General features: G+C 46.9%; 1 protein-coding gene across 1 annotated transcript in view; it reads right to left on the reverse strand.

Moving 5' to 3' along the window:
• Positions 1 to 21694, reverse strand: part of LOC146813686 (solute carrier family 22 member 7-like) — a 401617-nt gene that overhangs the window by 25064 nt on the left and 354859 nt on the right. Inside the window, exon 8 of the mRNA XM_085610179.1 lies at positions 20161 to 20269. Coding sequence (XP_085466305.1) covers positions 20161 to 20269 — 109 coding nt within the window. The remainder of the gene's footprint in view (positions 1 to 20160; positions 20270 to 21694) is intronic.

Genomic DNA, 21694 nt, shown 5'->3' on the forward strand with positions numbered 1-21694 from the left:
AGTGGGAAGAAAGATGGTCCAAGAAGAAAAGTTCTAGAGGAGTGGTGGGAGAGACGCCACCTCCGGGAGGAGGCACGATGGCAATAGGGAGTTTTCCTTTAAGGGAGGTACAAAATGGAGGATATGTGCATGTACCCTGGAGTAGAGGGTGTGAGAAGTTGGCCTGATATGTAGTGCTCACTATTCTAGTGATCACTGTGTATCATTCCAAACGACCCTTATTGATGATTGGTTGTAAGTCAACCTTTTAGACCAGCTATCCTAGTAGCGTGGATACGAGCAGTCTTAGGCTAAACTCTAGAGGGCGTGTTAAGCCAGCTGTTTACCATCACATATACCCCTTGAACATCAAGTGAAAGGACACCACACAAGTTGTTATGAAAATAAAGGATATTTATTTATAACAAGACTACCCTGGCTCTTTATGAGTCAGGGAGCTAAGCACACTACAAAACTCTTAGGAAAATACTTCAGTTGCACAATTTACACAAATGCCCGAGGGGCACGGGAAACCATCTACACTTACAGGGAAATGCGAATGGATAGAGTCTGGAGGTACTGATTCCGGAGTGTTCCGATCAGTGGGACTAAACGAAAAAGGAACTGGACACTTGTAGAGCGAACCTGCGATGGAGCACCGAGATGCTCGAGTTACCTAGCCCGGAGGCTGCGGCTGCGTGAAGTTCGTCAAGATGTCGGGAGTCCTCGTGTAGTCTCAGGAGCCTGAAAGAAGAAGTTGCTGGCAGGCGACCAGTGTCGATATTCAGCGAGATCCAAGCCTGGATCGGTGATGAAGGAAACCTGAAAGCAGAGGGGACTCAGTTCTTAACCGCTAGCCAGCGATCGTGTGGGTACCAGGAGGGTACCGGCTGAAGTCACCTCGACCAGGTGAGTGGGTGACGTCGGACTCGGCTGTTCCTCGGACCAGGAGGCGCGGCGGCGACCAGGATGGAGGGCGAGCTGTCCCACGAAGGTGTCTGCTGTCGATGATGCTGGGCCCAGGAAGGGGCAGCGGATCTTGGCAGTGGCAACCCAGGCGGGGGAGTCAAGATGGCGTCGGGAGTGGACCAGGAGGGTCCGTGGTACTCCTCTGTTGAAGGGGAGCAAGAGCCAGTCTGGAGCAACCAGACTAGTGATGAAACAATCGTGGTGCGTCGTGAAGAGGGCCACAAGCCGGTCGGCAAGTGGTCGAACAACAAGGAGCGGAAGGGCCCCCACGCAGATCTCGGGGATGCTGGGGAGGCAGACTTCGATGCTGGAGCTGCTCAGGGTTAGGGCTTCTCAACCCTAGGTGCACTCACTCGAGGGTCCCTCGGTGGGCGTGCTAGATAAGCGTCGTGCAGGTTCTGAAGATAGCCGGTCCCGCAGGTCTCGTCACACCTACGATTCTCAGCTGGGCTGATGAGGCAGGTAAAAGGTCGGAGATGGCAGGGACTCGGGTCTCGTCGAGCTGGGCAGTCTTGATCCGTAGGAGAGACTTACAGCAACCCGCAAGCGCTTAGATGGTGCCTGCTGGTGCAGGGTGGCTACTCCTTAGCCACAAGGGAGAGTCTTCAGAAATAGTCAAGAGTTCCTTTCGTGGAAAGTGGTTCGTGATTCGGAGTTATCCGATTATCTGATTATCCGATTATCCGATTATCCAATTTGGGAAGGGGACTCGCTCCTACCTTTATTCTAAGAAAAAGGGGTTGGCCCGTGACTAGGTTCTACCTATGGGTGGAGCCAGGAGGGGGGTGGTTACACCCCTATCCTTTGTCCGGCTTCGCGCCAGCTCAGGGGCTGGTGTGCCCCCGAAACTGGTTTGAGCCGGGCTATGCACAGTGAGCACCGGGGTGCCACTTGCAATCACCTTCCTTTCAGCCCTGCCTACCTGGGATACACAACCCCTGTCTGGGATGGTGCTAACACCGCCCTCGACAGGAAACCCTTTGTCCAAGCTCCCCTGGCTGGAAGGTCCCCCAGCAGCAGGAGGTCAGACTTGTGTCTGGTGGCAGCATCCATTTTGTGATGCTGAGGCTTGAGTCAACTTTAACCGGGGTTCAAGGTTACTTCCATGTCGTGTCCCTCTAAAAGGGGGGAATGCTAACCCCGTCGCCAGGACTGGCGAGGGGTTCGTATTCCCATTCGTATGACACCTTACTCGACATGTGTAGGTGATGTGATGCCAAAGTTAGCAAATAACCGCAAGGATTATAATGCATTAAAAGTAGTTGGCCCGCGTCACCATGGAACGGCTATTAGGACTTGGTTCAGCAAGCCGTCGACGGGCTCAGCTCGCGCCAGAGCACCGTCCCACATGATTCCCTGCACTCTGCCTTCAGGATTGATAAGGCCTGCTATAGGAGTGACTGATAGGAATCCATGTGTCCATTTTAGGGTTTAGGTGTAGGAATACTACACCTACAGCAACGGGTGATTACACCACGTGGCCCCAGCTGTCGTGCAGCCAGTTGTGTCAGATTTGGGCGGCCATTCCAGGGGTGGCATAATACATGCTTCAGCCCCTGGTAGGCCCTGGGTACACCGATGCCCTGGATACCTGTGGTATGCTGAGACAGGGACTGACAAGGCGGCCCAGTTCCAATTAGTGGATGCACCTAACGTACATGTGTGTTAATTTCGAGAGAGAACAGCTAGGCTGTGGGTCTGATTGGCAGGCCCACAGCCGGAGAAAGTCGTAAACCAATGAAGCAAAAGCAAAAAATCTGGGTGATCATAGGATTGCAGACCCTACTCTCCTACAGAGGGGACTTGGCTGCTTTCACAAATGATTTTCCCCGGCTAAGGGAAAAGCCTGTAGAGTGGTACAAGCAAGTTGACCGCTTTGTCAAAATCTCGAAGGTACTGTGGATTGATTTGAATACTTTGTTTGACATTGTGATCCTGGGGGACTTGTGGTCGGCATGTAAGGTTGCGATTGAATGGCCGGCCTCAGAGCCCGATAGGGATTTGATTACACATGGCCCGTCGCAGATAGTGATGAAAAAGTTTGAGCAGGTAATCACTTGGTTGAAATCGAAGGTCTCACCACAAGACACCGATTGGGTAAAGATAGATAGGACGGTACAAGAGCCCAAGGAGACAGTGCATGAATTCTACGAGAGACTTTTGCAAGCTTTTAAACAGTACAGTGGTTTGGAGGCATTGGATACCAAGGACATGGGACAGTTTGTGTCCAAGTTTGTGTTGGGATTGAGGCCAGAGGTTAGCCTAATGATACAGCAACATTTGATTTGTTGGCAGAATAAGCATGTGGATGAGATTCTCCGATACGCTAGGTATTGCAGTGATGAAATCGAATCTAAGCACAAGAAATTGAAAGATAATCTGCTATTGGTACAGATGCAGACCGCAGTGCAGGGACAGTCTACTGGAGGAGCATTGGGAAGGAGGCAGGGAAATTATCAAGGAGGAGCACAGAATGCTCAAGGACAGGCGAGGCCGAGAGGAGTAGATCCTAAGACCGGAATGGATGTGACAGTATTGAAAAAGACCACAGCTTGTCACCTTTGCCATCAGATTGGACACTGGAGACGCGAGTGTCCGTTTAATCCATTAAATCAATTACAGCAGGAAGAAGAGTTGACCCATGTTCCAGTGGCAGACACAATCCCTGTAGTGACGCAACCTAGAATGACAAAAGGGGGGACGAATGTTCCGCAGGTACAAGTCCCCCGACCGCCTAGGATACAGAATATGCAGCAGGGAGCTCGGACGTATGTACAGATGCCTCTATTCGAAGTGAATGGGGAGGATGATTCCGGTCCAGCAACCAGATCTTGCGGGAGAGGAGAAGATGATTGTGCTCTTAGAGCGGTCCTAGAGGTAGATCAGAAGGGACCCTTTGTAGAAGCAGAGATCGATGGCCACCCTACGACCTTTTTGGTTGATACGGGGGCTACAAGGTCGACTGTAAGATCTGCAGTGATCCCGTATCTACCCCTCTCTGGCCAAACAATCCAAGTTGTTGGAGTAGCGAACAGGCAATTGACTAGCCCACTGACGGAACCCATCCCTTTTAGGATCGGGAACTTTAGTGACAGACACCAGTTTGTGGTGTGCGATTTTAGCCCAGTCTGTTTGTTGGGAAGAGACCTATTGTGTAAACTTAATTGCATCATCTATTGCACCCCGAATGGAGTGGAAGTTCAGACAAGAGATGAGGATGCGACCTTTAAGGTTGCGAATCAGCTTTGGTGCGTGGAAATGTATCCTGCACTTACAGTGGAGGAACTCCCTTCAGACCTGAGGGAATCGGTGTCAGTTGATGTATGGGATCTTAGTGGGGAAGAGATCGGGCTAGTTAAAGGTGTAGATCCAGTGAAAATAAGAGTCAATACGAATGTAGAGTACCCGAGAATTCCCCAGTAGAAATTGTCACCGGAAACTATTGAGGGGATCAGACCCGTAATTGAGTCCATGCTTAGGCAAGGAATTTTGAGAGAAATCAGGGGAAGTCCATGTAATTCGCCTATAATGGGATTGCAGAAACCGAGTGGGAAATTCAGGATTGTGCAAGATTTGCGAAGAATTAATGAGATCGTAATCCCATGTTGTCCCGTGGTACCGAATCCATCCGTGATCCTGTTCCAAATCCCATGTGATGCGGAATGGTTCACCGTAATTGACCTGTGTCAAGCTTTTTTCTCGATTCCTCTGCATGAGGAGAGCCAATTTCTTTTTGCATTCAGGCTGGAAAATCGTGTGTTAACATGGTGTCATATCCCACAGGGGTACACTGAGAGCCCTTCTATTTTCAACCAGATTTTGAAAAAGAATCTCGAAGGTCTAGTGCTTCCCCAGGAGTCTGTTCTCGTCCAGTACATAGATGATTTGTTAGTGGCGTCAAAAACTGAGGACGCCTGCAGGATTGATACAGTGACACTGTTGAATTTCCTGGGAGAGAATGGGCATAAGGTGTCGCCAAACAAATTGCAGTACTGTCTGAGTGAAGTACAGTATTTGGGCCATAGGATTGAGAAGGGTAAGAGAAAAATATCAGCAGATCGCATAGATGCGATCTTGACAATGCCCGTCCCTACGACTCAGAGGGCAGTTCGAATGTTCTTGGGAATGGTTGGCTACTGTCGCCAATGGATCCCGAACTTCTCCTTTGAAGCAAAGCCCTTACAGCGGCTGACGCACAAGGATGTGAGCGATCCGGTACCATGGGATGAAGACTGTTTAAGGGCATTTTTGAAATTAAGAGAAGCCTTGTGCTGTGCGCCAGCATTGGGAATGCCTGATTATAAGAAGGCATTCGCGTTGTTTTGCTGTGAAAAAGAAGGTTGCGCATTGGCAGTGTTAACTCAGGTCCATGGGAATGTCCGTAGACCAGTTGCCTATTTTTCGGCTACACTAGATCCAGTAGCCTCTGCGTTGCCCGGATGTCTTCGATCCGTTGCTGCAACAGGTGTCAGTATCGAGAGATGTGAGAGCATTGTAATGGGTCATCCGCTTACTGTGCATGTGCCACATTCTGTTGAACTGTTGATGACCAGGACTAAGACACAACACCTCACGAATAATAGATTGACACGTTATGAACAAGTCATTTTAGCTGCTGAAAATGTAACGTTGAAGAGGTGTTCTGTTTTAAATCCTGCCACACTGTTGCCGAACCCGAATATTGATGATGAAGATTGTGAGGATCATGACTGCCTCGATGTGACTGAATTGTGCACCAAGCCCAGACCCGATATTGTAGATGAACCACTTTCTGAACCTGATGAAATATTCTTTGTGGACGGTTCATGTTTAAGAGACAATGCGGGTCAGTTGAGAGCAGCCTTTGCTGTTTGTACCATCACTGGGGTGGTAGAAGCCGCTTGTCTAGAAGGAGTATACTCCGCACAGGTGGCTGAGCTAATTGCTTTGACTCGTGCCTGCGTGGCCGCTAACCAGATCCGTATAACGATTTATACGGACAGCCAGTACGGGTTTGGTGTCGTTCACGACTTCGGACAGTTATGGTCCCAGAGGGGGTTCATGACATCATCTGGATCACCCATTAGAAATGGATAATATGTGAGGCAACTGTTGGAGGCGTTGCAAGGCCCCGACGAAATTGCAGTAGTGAAGTGATCTGCTCATACGAGAGGAAATGACTTTGTATCTCTTGGAAATAACTATGCCGACGAGGTGGCCCGATTTTGTGCAGAACAGGGGTGTGATTTTACAAAAAGACACATAAGGGGAATCGAAGAAACAACTGACTTCAGTGTGATGTTGGCGATGGCCGATACATGGGAGGAGTTAAAGCAGTTGCAAGACGAGGTGTCTGACGAGGAACGGGATAGTTGGGTGCGAGCTGGATGTGAGAAGGGAGATGTGGAGGTTTGGGTTTCAAATGATGGAAGAGCGGTATTACCGGAATGTTTGGTAAATCCAATGGCACGATTGATACATGGTGCTGTGCATCTTGGCAGGGATGCGATGGTGCGAGTGTTTCGTCAGACATGGTACAATGCGAAGTTTCGGGCAGCAGCGGAAGTCAGAGATGTGTCACCTGTCAACAAATGAATGTAGGGAAAAGGACAGCTGTGACGATGAGTCATATAGGGAGGTCGGGTGGCCCTTTCAACAGGATGCAGTTAGATTTCATTGAGATGCCAAAGTGTAATGGGTTGAGATACATATTAGTGGTGGTGTGTGTCTTTTCCAGATGGGTGGAGGCTTACCCGACACGCAGGTGTGATACTCTAACTGTAGCTAAGTTGCTGTTGAGAGAGCTCATCCCGAGGTTCGGGTTCCCGACCTCTTTGGAATCGGACAGAGGAACGCATTTCCACAGCGAATTAATGAAGTTGCTTTGTGCTGCCCTGAACATAGATCAAAGGTTGCATTGCAGTTATAGACCAGAGGCTTCTGGGATAGTGGAACAAGTTAATGGGACATTGAAGGCCCGAATGGCAAAAGTGTGCTCCTCTACTCCCCTGAAGTGGCCAGACGCCTTACCTCTGGTGCTAATGAGCCTCCGAAGTGTGCCAGATAGGAGAACTGGATTGTCACCCCATGAGATATTGATGGGGAGAGCGATGCGTGTGCCAGGAATACCAGCCTCTGCATTGATAAATATCACTGATGATGTTATTCTGGACTACTGTAAAGGCCTAGCTGATGTGGTTCATTCTGTGTCCCAGCAGGTGCAGGCGGTAGCTGTTCCAGCTGCAAGTGATCTGTGCCACGATCTGTGCCCAGGGGACTGGGTATTGGTACGGAAACACGTGAGGAAGAGTTGCTTGGATGTTCGCTGGAGAGGCCCCTATCAGATCATCTTAGTCACAAACACTGCAGTGAAGTGTGGGGGACTACCGAACTGGGTGCACGCCTCCCATACCCGTAGAGTTCCAGCACCCTTGGAAGATACAGCCCCTCTTGTAAATGAAAACCCAGCTGAGGTGGCAGGGCCATCTGAGAGGGCAAGTCAAGCTGTAAGGGTGGCTGACGCAGCTGGTTGTGCACTGGAACAAGCTGTAACCGAAGAAGAGAGAAACTCAGAATCAGAACTGGAAGCGGAAGAAGGTGCCTTTGGCGGAGTGGAGCCAAATCTTCCCGGAGAAAAAGGTAGTGCACAGGGTATCGGAAGGGAGAACAGAGGTGTCTCAGAAGCGAGAAGAGTTTGGCCCGTGAATCTGAGACGGGAAAATTCAAGAGGGACACCGAGAAGAGATCTTACCCCAGTGTCGGAGGTGCAAGAGCCGGAGCAGAGTGAAGAAGAACAAGATCCGGAAGCCCCGAGAAGGTCGAGGAGAGCCAGGGTACCATGTCACAGGTACGCTTCACCTGAGTGGACGTACGTAGCAACGAATGCTAGGACCGATGAGTACAGGGAGGCTGAGATCGATTACTCTTGTCAGCGGTCCACCGAATCTGAGGGCAGAAGTGTTGCTGAAGATCCCAGGATTGGAGATCGAGGGAGTACTGACTCTCTTCATTCCAGATCCGCCACTCCTGAGTAACATTCGTGGTCTGATTTTGGATACATTGGCGTTCCCGAACTTTGCAGTTGTACCTTCTCCCCAAGAACTGAAAACTCTTAAACTTGAAATATTGCAAGGGGTCCTGGAGTTGTTGGGACCTGCAGTTATTTTAGATTGAAGCTGACCTCTGTCGAGAGGGAGCCTTTGCAGATCCGAAAAGAAGATAGAGACTGGACATTAAAGGAGAAAGATTTGCTATAAGGGATAATCGTTGCATTTAGATAGTAGCCTGAATGAGAAGGAGACTCTCGCCCATTGTTATCGAACTAGATTCTGCGTGAGAGGGAAAGATGGCAGAGCCTAGAAGTACACATGGGAGGGCGAAGAAAGTGATAGGTACACTTTTAGGAGTAGTCATAGCTGTTATTTTTGCTGTAGTCATAACTTCGTATGCAGTGGCCCACAGGGAAGAGGGGAAGATGTTGGGAACACCTATACCTACTACCACCAGTACAGAGAAGGATATTTCAGGAGATAAAAGGGCGATGATGATAGAAGAAAGTCGTAGGCTACACATGGATTTGTCGAGAGGTGACTTCAAGCTCAATGCATATGCGAAACTGTTGTAGGAGTACGTTGATGCGATGGATGCGAAGGATTGCTATGTGTGCATGCAGTTGCCTGCTTCTGTAGATGAGGGTATTAGATACCATCACCTTCCATTGACTTATGGGATTTCTTGCAGTCTATTGCTTAGCCTGTTTTATGAAAGGAAACAGTTTGAGTACTATTTCTCAAATTATGACACAGTACTTCCTGATGTACCAGCATTCAAGCATTTGAATAAGTATGATTATTATAAGTCGCAAGAAAGACTTCGGACTTATTTCATCCCGACTCAAAGTTTGGATACTGCTTATGCACATAGAAATAATTTGACATGCTCAGTGTCAGACACTGAAAAGAAATTTATTGGCCAAGTTGAGGACAGATATAGAAAATTAACCCAAGATAAGGATGGGGGAATGAAGTCAACTGATTGGACAGAAGAAGAGAAGCTACATAAGTCAAGGGGAAGTTATGGACCCATAGCGTTAGATCAAGTACAGAGAGGAAATCTGTGTGTTGCTCGTCCGCAGGCGGACAAGGACAAGATCTGGGTGGGACATAGCACATGTTCCCATACCTTTACTATAGAAGATTCAGCTAGGGACTTTTTGCAGGGTCAGATACAGGTCATCCCAACGGTGTATTATGTGTGTGGAAGGACTGCATACGTGAGGTTGCCTGAGCAATGGTACGGAGCTTGTTATTTGGCTGTTATTTTCCCGAAGATATACCATGCCGAGGATTTGACTCTGCTAGAGACCGGACAACACTCTAGAGTACGAAGAGATGCTAGTGCAGGAGCTGTGATTGGTGATATCTTTGGAGCAATCATACCTGGTCTGGGTGTGATTTTAAATGATGTGAAAATACGAAAATTAGCAACTGTGGTTGATGAGTTGTCAATGAACACAGCGAAGTCATTGTTGTTGGTGGATGGAGAGATGTTATCGATCAGGACAATGGTTTTACAAAATCGTCTTGCGTTAGACGTGTTGTTAGCCAAAGAGGGCGGAGTCTGCAAGACATTGAAAGTTCAGGAATGTTGCACATATATTCCAGACAACAGCAAAGAGTTGAGGAAATATATAGTCAACATTACCACACTTCATGAAGAAACTGCAATTTTGGCAGAAGAGAATGTGTGGGAAAAGGTTGGAAAAGGATTTGGACATGTGGGAAGCTGGTTTGCAGATTTAGGGAAGGGAATTCTTGGATATGTGCTGAAGCCAATTTTGATAGTGGTGGTTTGTGTGATTTGTTTGTGTGGACTTGTGAGAGCGTACAAGTGGTACTGAGGAAACAGAGCTGAGAGGGTTCTCAGAGGATATGAAAGACGAATGGCGCATATGCAGGATAATCAGTACCAAGATCTGAAAAGAATGGAAGGTTTCTGACACAATGGAATGGTTACCACGTCTGTATAGATGGATTTGTGTGATGACAAGTTGTCATCAAAGGGGGGAACTGATAGAGCGTTGCTGATGCGAAAATTGTAGGGGTGCACCATATTCTTTGTTAGTCAGCACCCGCATATAAATGAGCATGTTATCCAAGAATAATAGAAATGTATTCAATGAAATAGGATAGTAGAAATGCAACAGGCCTCGAGAGAAGAGAAAGGCCATCAGTTATTCTGAAATGCATTGATATATATATGTAATGCCTAGTATAGAAATGTCGTGCATTAAGAGACATTAAGCCATGTTAGAGGGAGGAATAAGGTAATTCTCTCAAATATGAGACGAATAATTAGAATTGTTAATGATAGAGTGTTTAGTTTGAGGCCTAACCATGTATGTAAGAGAAGGCCTTCGTTTATTTTAGCCATGTTTTATTAAGGCGGTAGGATATTAGCAAAGCTTAAAATACAGTGCATTGTGAAACCTCATGATGTTAGGGTTTTTTTTTCCTATTCAGCATTTGGCTGCAGGTACAAGGCCATCTAGCTCGTTAGTTAGAATGAGTCTTTGTTCGAATGGAATGGAGACAGAAGGAGTAGACATGAAGGGAGTGGATTGGAATGTAAAATTGCAACTCCTGGTACAGAGAAGGCCTGGGACCCAAGGTCGAATTCATGGAAGGAAGATGAAAGGATCCAAATGGAAATTTACTGAAGAAAGAGGCTGCCTGAAGGGGTGTGCTGAAGGGCGTGTACCGCTTTTTGGGGTTTTGTATTAGGGACAGAGCCCCGTGGGTTGAGCAGACGAGACTTAGGAGAGGGACGGAAAGGTGCAATATAGATCGAGCTCTCAAATGGTGAAGACTTCTTAGGAAGTTTCACCGCTGACACCCTTTTATGCGATCCTCACCTGGAAGGGAATGTTAAGTAGGTATGTCACCTTAGAGTAGAGTAGGGACAGAATTGATTTGATTGATGACTTTAAATTTTGATATCACGATTGCCATAGGGTACTTGATGCTCTTGGAAGCTGTAATCCTGTTTATTTTCAGTCGTATGCGAATACTTCGCAAACTAGCATTTGTATTAATCCCCATATATCTTTTGTGCTTGGTATTGAGGTGCCTATATATTCAGATGTTTTTGCTGATAATAAAAGGTCAACCTCCCAGATTATGAGTCTTCTTTTCTGAGATGTCCAATTGTGGTAAATACGATTTGATAATTGTGATTCTTCCCTCTACGCTATTCTGCAAGTAAAAAGATCCTGGCGACCTGAGTAGGTTCTTGTAAGTAATTAGACAAGGTCAAGAACCGACGTTCCCAATACCTTTTATAATTAACGGTGGTGCCTCAATTAAACATAATGCTCGAAGAGAAATATAATGAAATGTCTCCATTACTGCGACTCATGCCATTGAAAACTAAAGTGTGTACATAGGCTGCATGGACTCCCAAAAAAAGTCAAGGTTCATTTGTCACGATGATGAAACACAAAAAAAAAAAAAAAGGTGCCATCACCCATCCTTGTCCTTCAAGGCACAGCAGCAAGTGCCTGTCTACTCAGCTTCAGCGCAGCTGCTGATATTGGACTGATTTCCGTGAATTACAATAATGAATGTTTATCCCAAAAAAGTAAGTCAATTCCCTTCATTGTTTCATGGGTTAGGAAAGCTTAAGACTATGAATTTGAAATTGCATATTAATGAAGATTTCCATCCTGTTGCTGAGAAATGAAGACAAATTACTTTCCACCATCTACACCATCTCCTGAGGCGAAAAGCCGGGAGAACGCTAGAACTGTTCTTAATTGCCATTGTTAGGAAATTGTTGTTTTTACCTGCTTACTCGCTCCTCCTGAGCTTTTCCTCGCTCTTGGCAGCCCCACAGAGCTGATCCTATCGCTGTTGCGGAGCCTCACATTGCCGCTGCCATTCCCCGGAGGCCATTGGCCACGCCCACCACTTCAGGCCACGCCCCCCGCCGCAGGCTCTTAAAGCGCTGACTGTTAGCGCGCCAGCCAGAGGCTACACCATCTCCTGAGGCGAAAAGCCGGGAGAACGCTAGAACTGTTCTTAATTGCTATTGTTAGGAAATTGTTGTTTTTACCTGCTTACTCGCTCCTCCTGAGCTTTTCCTCGCTCTTGGCAGCCCCACACAGCTGATCCTATCGCTGTTGCGGAGCCTCACATTGCCGCCGCCATTCCCCAGAGGCCATTGGCCACGCCCACCACATCAGGCACGCCCCCCACCGCATGCTCTTAAAGCGCTGACTGTTAGCGCACCAGCCAGAGGCTACACCATCTCCTGAGGCGAAAAGCCGGGAGAACGCTAGAACTGTTCTTAATTGCTATTGTTAGGAAATTGTTGTTTTTACCTGCTTGCTCCCTCCTCCTGAGCTTTTCCTCGCTCTTAGCAGCCCCACAGAGCTGATCCTATCGCTGTTGCGGAGCCTCATATTGCCGCCACCATTCCCCGCAGGCCATTGGCCACGCCCACCACTTCAGGCCACGCCCCCTGCCGCAGGCTCTTAAAGCGCTGACTGTTAGCGCGCCAGCCAGAGGCTACACCATCTCCTGAGGCGAAAAGCCGGGAGAACGCTAGAACTGTTCTTAATTGCTATTGTTAGGAAATTGTTGTTTTTACCTGCTTACTCGCTCCTCCTGAGCTTTTCCTCGCTCTTGGCAGCCCCACACAGCTGATCCTATCGCTGTTGCGGAGCCTCACATTGCCGCCGCCATTCCCCGGAGGCCATTGGCCACGCCCACCACTTCAGGCCACGCCCCCCGCCGCAGGCTCTTAAAGCGCTGACTGTTAGCGCGCCAGCCAGAGGCTACACCATCTCCTGAGGCGAAAAGCCGGGAGAACGCTAGAACTGTTCTTAATTGCTATTGTTAGGAAATTGTTATTTTTACCTGCTTACTCGCTCCTCCTGAGCTTTTCCTCGCTCTTGGCAGCCCCACACAGCTGATCCTATCGCTGTTGCGGAGCCTCACATTGCCGCCGCCATTCCCCGGAGGCCATTGGCCACGCCCACCACTTCAGGCCACGCCCCCCGCCGCAGGCTCTCAAAGCGCTGACTGTTAGCGCGCCAGCCAGTGGCTACACCATCTCCTGAGGCGAAAAGCCGGGAGAACGCTAGAACTGTTCTTAATTGCTATTGTTAGGAAATTGTTGTTTTTACCTGCTTACTCGCTCCTCCTGAGCTTTTCCTCGCTCTTGGCAGCCCCACACAGCTGATCCTATCGCTGTTGCGGAGCCTCACATTGCCGCCGCCATTCCCCGGAGGCCATTGGCCATGCCCACCACTTCAGGCCACGCCCCTTCCTTTCCCTCACTACTTATAATGCGCTTCCCCCGACCGCGCAGCGGGCGGGCGCAGCGGGCACGCCGCCTGCGCGCCGAAGGCGCGCCAAAGGCAAGCCCGTCTGCGCCCGTCCGCGACCGACCGGGACAAGGGGTAGGCCACTATGTGCAATTCATAATATATACTCCTGAACAACTGTGCGCTCTCATTAAAAAGTGGCCATTGAATGTCGCAACACTGTCTTATGTTCAACTTCTTGGCATTGCCTTGTCTATGTCCACTCCACCCACCCCTCCTCTTTCCTCTTCTACTGCTGCCCTCCTTCTGAATACGAGGTCAGCCGTCAAACACCAGACTGAAATATTTGACTTATTAGACTCCAACTCCCCTGATCTATTATTTTTAACTGAAACATGGTACAGGTCGGATTCCCTACCCAGCATTCTGGCAGCCCTCCCGCCTCACTATATAATGCGCCGCGCAGACCGCTCGGAGAACAAAGCAGGCGGCGGGGTAGCCTTAATTGCCCGCAAAGACCTTCATTTTCAGACACTTGCCTCATCCAGGATTCCAGCAGCCAATTGTCTTGTAGCTCATTCTACCTCTTTTAAGATTCCAATTACTTGCGTATTAACATATCGGCCACCCCAATCATCTCCAGGCTTTCTATCTGCCTTCCAGGACCTATTGGCCACCTTAGTGGTCAATAACGCCTCCGTTCTTGTCCTGGGAGACTAACTTTTGGCCTACCGACCCTGCTGAGGATACCAAATCTAAGGACTTCACACAACTGCTCCTCAGCCTCAATTTTATCCAGCATGTTCAAGGCCCTACTCATACTCAGGGCCACATTCTTGATCAGATATGGACTCTAAACATCCCGACGTCAGTCCATACTATTTCCCCCTGCTCATGGTCTGACCACTCCATGCTCGCCTTTTTCTTGGATTTGAGCTCTAAAACAACTCCTTCCTGCCCAAAAATCAGTCGGACAAGGAACTGGAATCGAGTCGATATTCCTTCCCAGTGCAACTCGTTAATCACTACCTGCCCAGACTTATCGGGCCTGACCCCCCACTCCCAGACTACCACTCTAGATCGCTGGCTCATTAAAGCCTGTGAGGCAGTGGCCCCCCTGAAGCGGATTACTATCAACCGCACCCACAATGCCAACAAGTGGTTCAGCCCTGGCCTCAAAGCCAAAAAATTGGAGTTACGGCAGGCCGAACGAGCCTGGAGAAGAGAATACTGCCCAACCCGGAAACAATACTACATCACCATTCTTAGCGAATACAAACAAGCCATTCTGGCAGCTAAAACAGAATACTTTTCGGAGCGTATTTTAGCTGCAGAAAGTCAGCCACGGGAGATCTTTGCCACCGTCCACGAGTTGGCATCTTCGGACAGAACTCTGCCCAAGATCCTTCCTTCTCAGGAGCTATGTGACTCGCTTAATGAATTTTTCATTGACAAAATAGCTTGTATTAAAGCAAATATTCCCACCCCCTCGCTCATTTTCTCCCACCCCCTCCCTTTAGACAATGCTTTGTCCCTTACTTCCTTCCCCGCACTTACTAGAGAATCCCTGCTTCCCTTGCTTAGCTGTGTTAAGTCAGGCTCTCCAGTTGACGTCTGCCCGGCACGTATTCTCCGTCAGATCTTTGCCGAATGCCCATCCCCGGTCCTTACCCTCCTTAATGATTGCTTTATGCATGGTCTCGTCCCCGCCCCTTTTAAGACGGCTATAATTTTCCCCATACTAAAAAAACCAGGGGCAGATCCTTCTTCCACGATAAACTACCGTCCGATATCCCTTCTCCCCTACCTGAGCAAGATAGCTGAGTCCCACGTCACCCAGAAACTTAGCACCTTTATTGAGGACAGTAATTATTTTGCACCCTGCCAGGCGGGTTTCCGCCCCCGCCATTCCACCGAGAAGGTGGTTATTTTGGTCATGGATCAACTCAGGGAGGGTCTTGATACCAGCACTCCTCAAGCCTTGGTCCTCCTGGATTTGTCCGCCACTTTTGACACAGTGGACCATTCTATTCTCTTGTCCCGTGTCGAGGCAGCGGGTATAGGGGGACAAGCACTAGCCTGGACAGGCTCCTTCCTGGCTGACCGCACTCAGGCCGTCCATTTTCCGCTCCACCCCGCAGGGTCCAATGTGGTGTCCCTCAGGGCTCCTCACTCTCCCCCTTATTATTCAATCTTTATATTTTCCCCCTTATCTTCGCACTGCAACAAATGGAGGTCACAGTCTACAATTATGCTGATGACCTCCAACTCATTTTTAATTTCTCCTCCCCCTCACTAGCTGTTACTGCCTTCCAGTCCGTCATGCTGTTTATCCGAGATTGGATGAATGCGAACCATCTCAAACTCAACCCGAACAAAACAGAGTTGATTCTGAGGGGTGGCAGTGGCAACCCTTGGTCTTCTTCCTTTTGGCCCCTCTCCCTTGGCTCACCTTCCACACCCTCCCATTCAGTCAAGACCCTTGGCATCACACTTAACCATCATCTGACACTCCACTCTCACATTAGCTCGGTTGTTTCTTCCTGTTTCTTTACATTGCGTATCATTAGGAAAGTATCCCGGTTTTTCTCTTTCTCTGCACTTAAACGGATTGTAATGGCCATGGTTTTGTCCAAGATCGATTATGGGAACATTATTTATAATGGTGCCCCCGGTTACGCACTTCAGCGTCTTCAGCTGGTGCAGAACCAGGCAGCTTGTCTGAGACACGGCTTACCTAAATTTCACCATTCGTCACCCCTTCTCATCGCCCTTCATTGGCTCCCCATTAAGCAACGGGCATTGTTCAAACTTGGCTGTCTTACCTTCCAAGCCCGGATGGGCACGGCCCCTGCCTTCATAAATTCCGTTATTATCAACTACTGTCCTTCCAGAGTTCTTCGTTCATCCACCAAATCCCAATTAGTCATTCCTCGTTTCAAGAAACAAAGATCAGGAGGCCAGAAATTTGCGGTGCTTGCGCCCACTTTCTGGAACACCCTCCCTCTCCATATCAGACTCTCCCCTTCCTATATGGAGTTCCGTAAGGTCCTCAAGACTTTCCTGTTTAAGCAGGCCTTCAGCTTATAGTCCTCTGTACTCTTCTTGCCCAGGAATCCCTCTAGCGCCATGAAACTGCATTGTGAACGTGCGCTTTACAAATTTTTAAAAATTCAAAATTCAAACTTACAAGAAGCTGTTGAACATGAATTTGAATTGTTACTTAAGCATGACATTATCGAGCATGCTACTTGTCCGACACCATGGGTTTCTCCCATAGTGGTAGTGCCCAAAGAGGACAATGAAGGAGCTGCACACGCATGAGATGACGTTAACCAGGCAAACATGCCAAGTGAACGAGAACGACATCCATGTCCACATATTGCTGACATGATAGCTCAGTAAAACAGTGCAAAAAGGTTCTCTTGCCTTCATTTAAATGTTATCAGTTGGAACTTGCACACGTTGGTCTGTTTCATTAAAAGAGACTCAGTTTTGGTGTCTCATATGCTGCAGAAGTTTTCAAAGACAAAATTCGACGTATCATAAAGCTTGTTGCAAATGCATCCAATTAAAGCGATAACATATTGGTTTTCAGAGCTACACAGAAAAAGCATGATAAAGCTCTCACACAAGTATGTCATTTACTTACCAATTCACATTTCACATTAAAATGCAGACAAATGTGAGTGCCGCAAGAGGAAGTTGACATTGTTGAAGTTAAATTTGGCCATATCTTTTCAGATGAAGGGGTGACATCTGATCCTGCAAAAGAACTATCAAAGGCTCATCCCACACAAGATGTCTCTATGCTAAGTTCGTTTCTTGCCATTGCCAATTACTGTTCACTAAACATAAGAGATCTTTCTATGTAAGTGCTCAATTATGAGAGTTGCCAAAGAAAACTGTTTCATTTGAGTGGTCGTAAAAAAGCACGAAAGGTTTTAAGAAAATTAAACATGCCATTGAAGGGCTGCTGAAATGGCCTACATGAATCCTAAACTTCCTACAGAGGTTATTGTTGGAGCTAGCCCTATTGGGTTAAGCACTATTCTTGCACAGCACAGTGGACATCCAAGTGCCCAAAGGAATATTGTGGAATAAGCCAGTAGAAGTTTGGTCCAGACAGAATGTGCTTATTCACAACTTGAGAAATAGAGTGGGCTTGTGAATACTTCCATGAGTTACTGTATGGAAAGCCTTTCACATTGGTAACTGATCATCAAGCTTTACTGACTTTATTTGGCAATCCAGAAGCCAAGATGCCTCCTCGCATTGAAAGATGGGGGTTATGATTGCAAAAGTACAAATACACCTTGTTTTCCTATGTGAATGGCACACTAATTATTTTCACTGATGTCCACTCGAGATCTTGGGGGATGATTATGTTAGCGGTGAACCTGCCACCGGCAGTCTGCTGGTGGCGGGTTCACCACCATCGTGCGGCCATTCTCCATCCTTATCTGGTGGGCAGAGTGCTGGTGCATGGAAAGCACGTCCGACACAGGCAATCGTTACGAGTGACTGTCTAACCCGGCCAGCATACGTAGTATAGTGGTGGTGCCTAGCAGGCACCGTCCGTCACATTAGGATGCTGCTTCGAGCTAGCCTTTGAATGGAGGTTCCTCCGCCATTCAAAGGCTATCAAAGGCTGGCGGGGATTGACTTTGGGGGCCCGCTGTGGTTCCCCCTTGTGCTGGGGCACTTTTGTTTTGTTTTGTTTTATACTTGGGGTGCCCCCCTACATTTCCCTGCACCAGGTGGCAGGAACCCCGCAATGTTAACAATGCATTTTGCATATGGCTGGGCGGTCCCATTTCCCGTGATGATGGTGGACGTCCTCAAGCAGCTTTGTGGACCTGGGAACCCCATCCCTTGTGGCCGATGCATAAAGTCTAAGGGGGGGGCAGGCTGTCCTCTTCCTCGAGCCTGGAAATGCCCTGGGGATCCAAACCCTGTGGTCGTATTATTATTTTTAAAGGGGAGAGGGCATGTGGTACCCCGAACACTTTATGGTCCCTGTTAACCTGATTCCCAGGGCAATTGTTTTTGAAGGGGTTGGGGTAGTGGAAGACCTGAATCAGAATTGCTGGTAAGTGTCCTAAAATAAATTCATGGAGGTTACCTTATTTACTTGGCGGTTGCCTTAGCCCACGTCTTGGAGGTTTTGTAAAGCTGCAGAGAAGGGTGGGGGGATCAGTGTTTTAATATGAGTCCATTGCCAAAGGAAATCTGGTTACGAAGAGAAGATCAGTGTACTTTCGGCTCAGACCTTTATGTATGTCATTCGCACTATAAAATCAAACCTAATGTGGCAACTGACTACCGGAATAAACAACATATGTAGAGATTCCATACTTACCTAAATTTTTGCCTGTGCATCCTTCAACTGCTAAAACATGTCTCCTGGTCATGCACTTTGCACTTTGTTTCTCATCAATCATGAGTCACCTATTCATCATAAATTTGTCATGTGTGCTGTGATCCACAAAGCGTAAGTCACCAGCCAAGCACAACTCATATATAAAAAGCAACCAGTTGTTTTAAAGTTAACACTTTTCCTTGCAAATGTCAGTAATTCCAACCCTGTCTGTGTTCTTGAATTAACATATAGAGCCTTGAAAAAGCCTCAGGCCTGAGCGCTGAGAATGGGGTGAAACACGATAGCTGCGTATCTACAGGACTACAAGCTTTGAAACTGGATAAATACTGCTCTAATCCAAGATCACATGCTCCTATCTTTGATAACCTATTTTTACATGTAAATTGTAATACTACTCATTGTAACTCGAATATTTAGAATATGTGATTATACCTGTAACTATTGCAGTTGCCACTAACCCTCTGGAGGTTGCATCTCACTCATGCATCTGCTTTATACAGTGCTTTTTGATATTGTTAAGTGTCTTTCTATGATCGTTTTAACTGAGACAGTAAAGAAACAATATGTTGTGCAGAAAGTTTTATTTGAAATCGTTTTTAAGTAAGTTTATTCAAAATATACTCACAAAAGAAAAATAAACCATTCAACTATTGAATTATTCCCGACAATGAAACATCTGAAATATTCATTTGCAACTAACTGGCTTCTTTAGAAGCCCATTGCGCTTACGGTGCATAGTATTTTTGATGCACCGGCAGCACAGTGTGCCTGCCCATATTTACAAAGCCACGTAAAGCCACTCTGCGTGGCTTTTCATAAACTTGTAAATATGACCACCTTTCAGACATTACTCTGCGTGAAAGGAGCTTTTCACGGGTGTTGCTGTGGGTGTTTCCAGGCAACATCCATGGAACCTGATGCGTTCCCAGATTTACAAGGTTTTGTAAACCTGGGATTGCATCCGATTCCTACGCCTGCGCAGGGGAGTCATAAGTGAGGCGTAACAAGGAGAAATAACTATTTCTCCTCTTTTTTCCTTTTTCTATGTGTGCTGCATTCTTAACAATCACCCCTACAAAGCAGACACACTTGCACCACGATGCAAGGGTGCCTGCGTTGGTGCCTGGCAGGCCATATTGCACCACCGCAGGGGGAAAAGGACAGGAATGGGCCATATCTTGTGGTTATGGTGCATTCCTGCCCTTTTGTTTTGACACCGCAGCAGTAAGGCTTGCAGTGCTGCCTTGCATCAAAATATTGTAAACGGGGCCCTTAATTTGCAAGATTTATGACATGATAACATGGGTGATTGCCAGAAACCTTGCCAACTTCGCACATAGAGGGAATCATGAACCACACTTCGCACAACATGCAGATTCTCAATGCAACCCAGATAAAAATACTACTGGAGACTGAGGATTACTTTCATCTTTTATGTTTTCTTTCAGACAGAGGAGACTGTTTTGGTGTTGATGTTCCCCAAATATCATCGTGAATGTCAGAATGCAGTGTCTAGGCATACCTGAGGACGGTGGGGTAGAGCTCAGCAGTGTACAGGAAGAGGACCGTGAAGGCACATCCAGAGAAACCTTTCCCTAAAGTTGCAATTGTTGTTCGCAGAGGGCCCAGAGCTGGAATTGGGTAACGTCAGGAAGAAGAAAAAAGAAAAGGTAATACAATTTTGTTATTCATTTTATTCAACCTATACACACTATCAATAAACAGTATTTTCATTTCAGGAAATAAACAGAATAGTGTAGATCAGCCCATTGACACCAAATACTCCTGGATTAACAACTTGAATTATAGGAATCTGCTTCCATCACATCTTAGGCTATGCAACTCAGAAACTTTATTTAGGAAGGCCTTAAAAACCTGGGTCTTTGTGTTTCAGATGAATCTTGTCTTGCTCTTATCTAGTCCCTTTATGGTTCTTTCTCACCTCCAATTCAGCGCCACGATACTCCTTGTGGAGTGAAAGTCGCGCTTTACAAATACTAAAATCAAATCAAATCAAATCAGGATATCATTTTCTGTATCAGGAAAGTTTATATAATACTAATATTTCATAGGCAGTATAGTGTGCATAGACCAATTATTATATAGGCAGGTTAAAAAAAATTAGACAAATACATACTATTAGAACACTGGAATGTCAGTCAGTCAGTCAAAAAATAACTTTATTTGGTTTTCACAAACCATAAAGCATATAAAACACATTTCATATTAAAAGCATTTTCAGTTCATAAAAGTCTACTTAGTTCTTTTTATGGCATCGTGCCTTCAGTTTTTGCCCACTTTTGAAAGTAAGCTTTCTACTACTATCATAAATTTTATCTCCCTGCATATTAAAATGTTTGAGGCGGCACCCATCCAACTTGTTGCTGCCTGTCTGCAGGTGCGGATTTTTAAATCATTAAAAGCTGTTCTCAGCATCTTCCTTCTTTCTAATTTTACTATTTCACAGACACACAGCATATGGCTCAAAGTTTCGCTATAATAACCACATAAACGGCATGCCTTGGCTTGATCCTTGTTTTTCCAGGAGGGTACTAAGTCTAATGTGCAATGTTCTCCAAATCTGTATGCCATGAACCTCCTTTTTAAGGACAATCTGAAGTGAGCTGCTAGGTAGGGTTGAGGTCTTGGCCATGTATAAGAGTTTATTATGACCCATGCATGGCGGCGTCTCGCTAATTCCCTTTTGTCCTCCACGAAAGATAATGCTTTTGGTTTGTTTTTGCAAGCTAGTTTAAATGTGGCCTTTTCCAACTTGCTGTTCCAAAGCCCCTCAAGCTTTAATTCTTCAAGAGCTATCATCAATTGGACCCCCCACGAATTTGGGAGTCTTTGCTCTAGTTGTTGCTTTATTTCCAACCAGCATAAATTATTCAAACTTCCCGGTTCTGCCGCCCTGAGTTTCCAGCATAAGTTTACCATGGTTGCCTTCCTTTGGAATACTTGATTCTGTAGTCCGAATTCCAAACGGATTTGTGCTGGAGAGGAACCTTTAAAGAGATTAAATACCGTTTTGTAAACCTTGGTTTGTAGCTTAT

The sequence above is a fragment of the Triturus cristatus genome, chromosome 6, assembly GCF_964204655.1.
Source record: "Triturus cristatus chromosome 6, aTriCri1.1, whole genome shotgun sequence".
Classification (NCBI taxonomy): domain Eukaryota; kingdom Metazoa; phylum Chordata; class Amphibia; order Caudata; family Salamandridae; genus Triturus; species Triturus cristatus.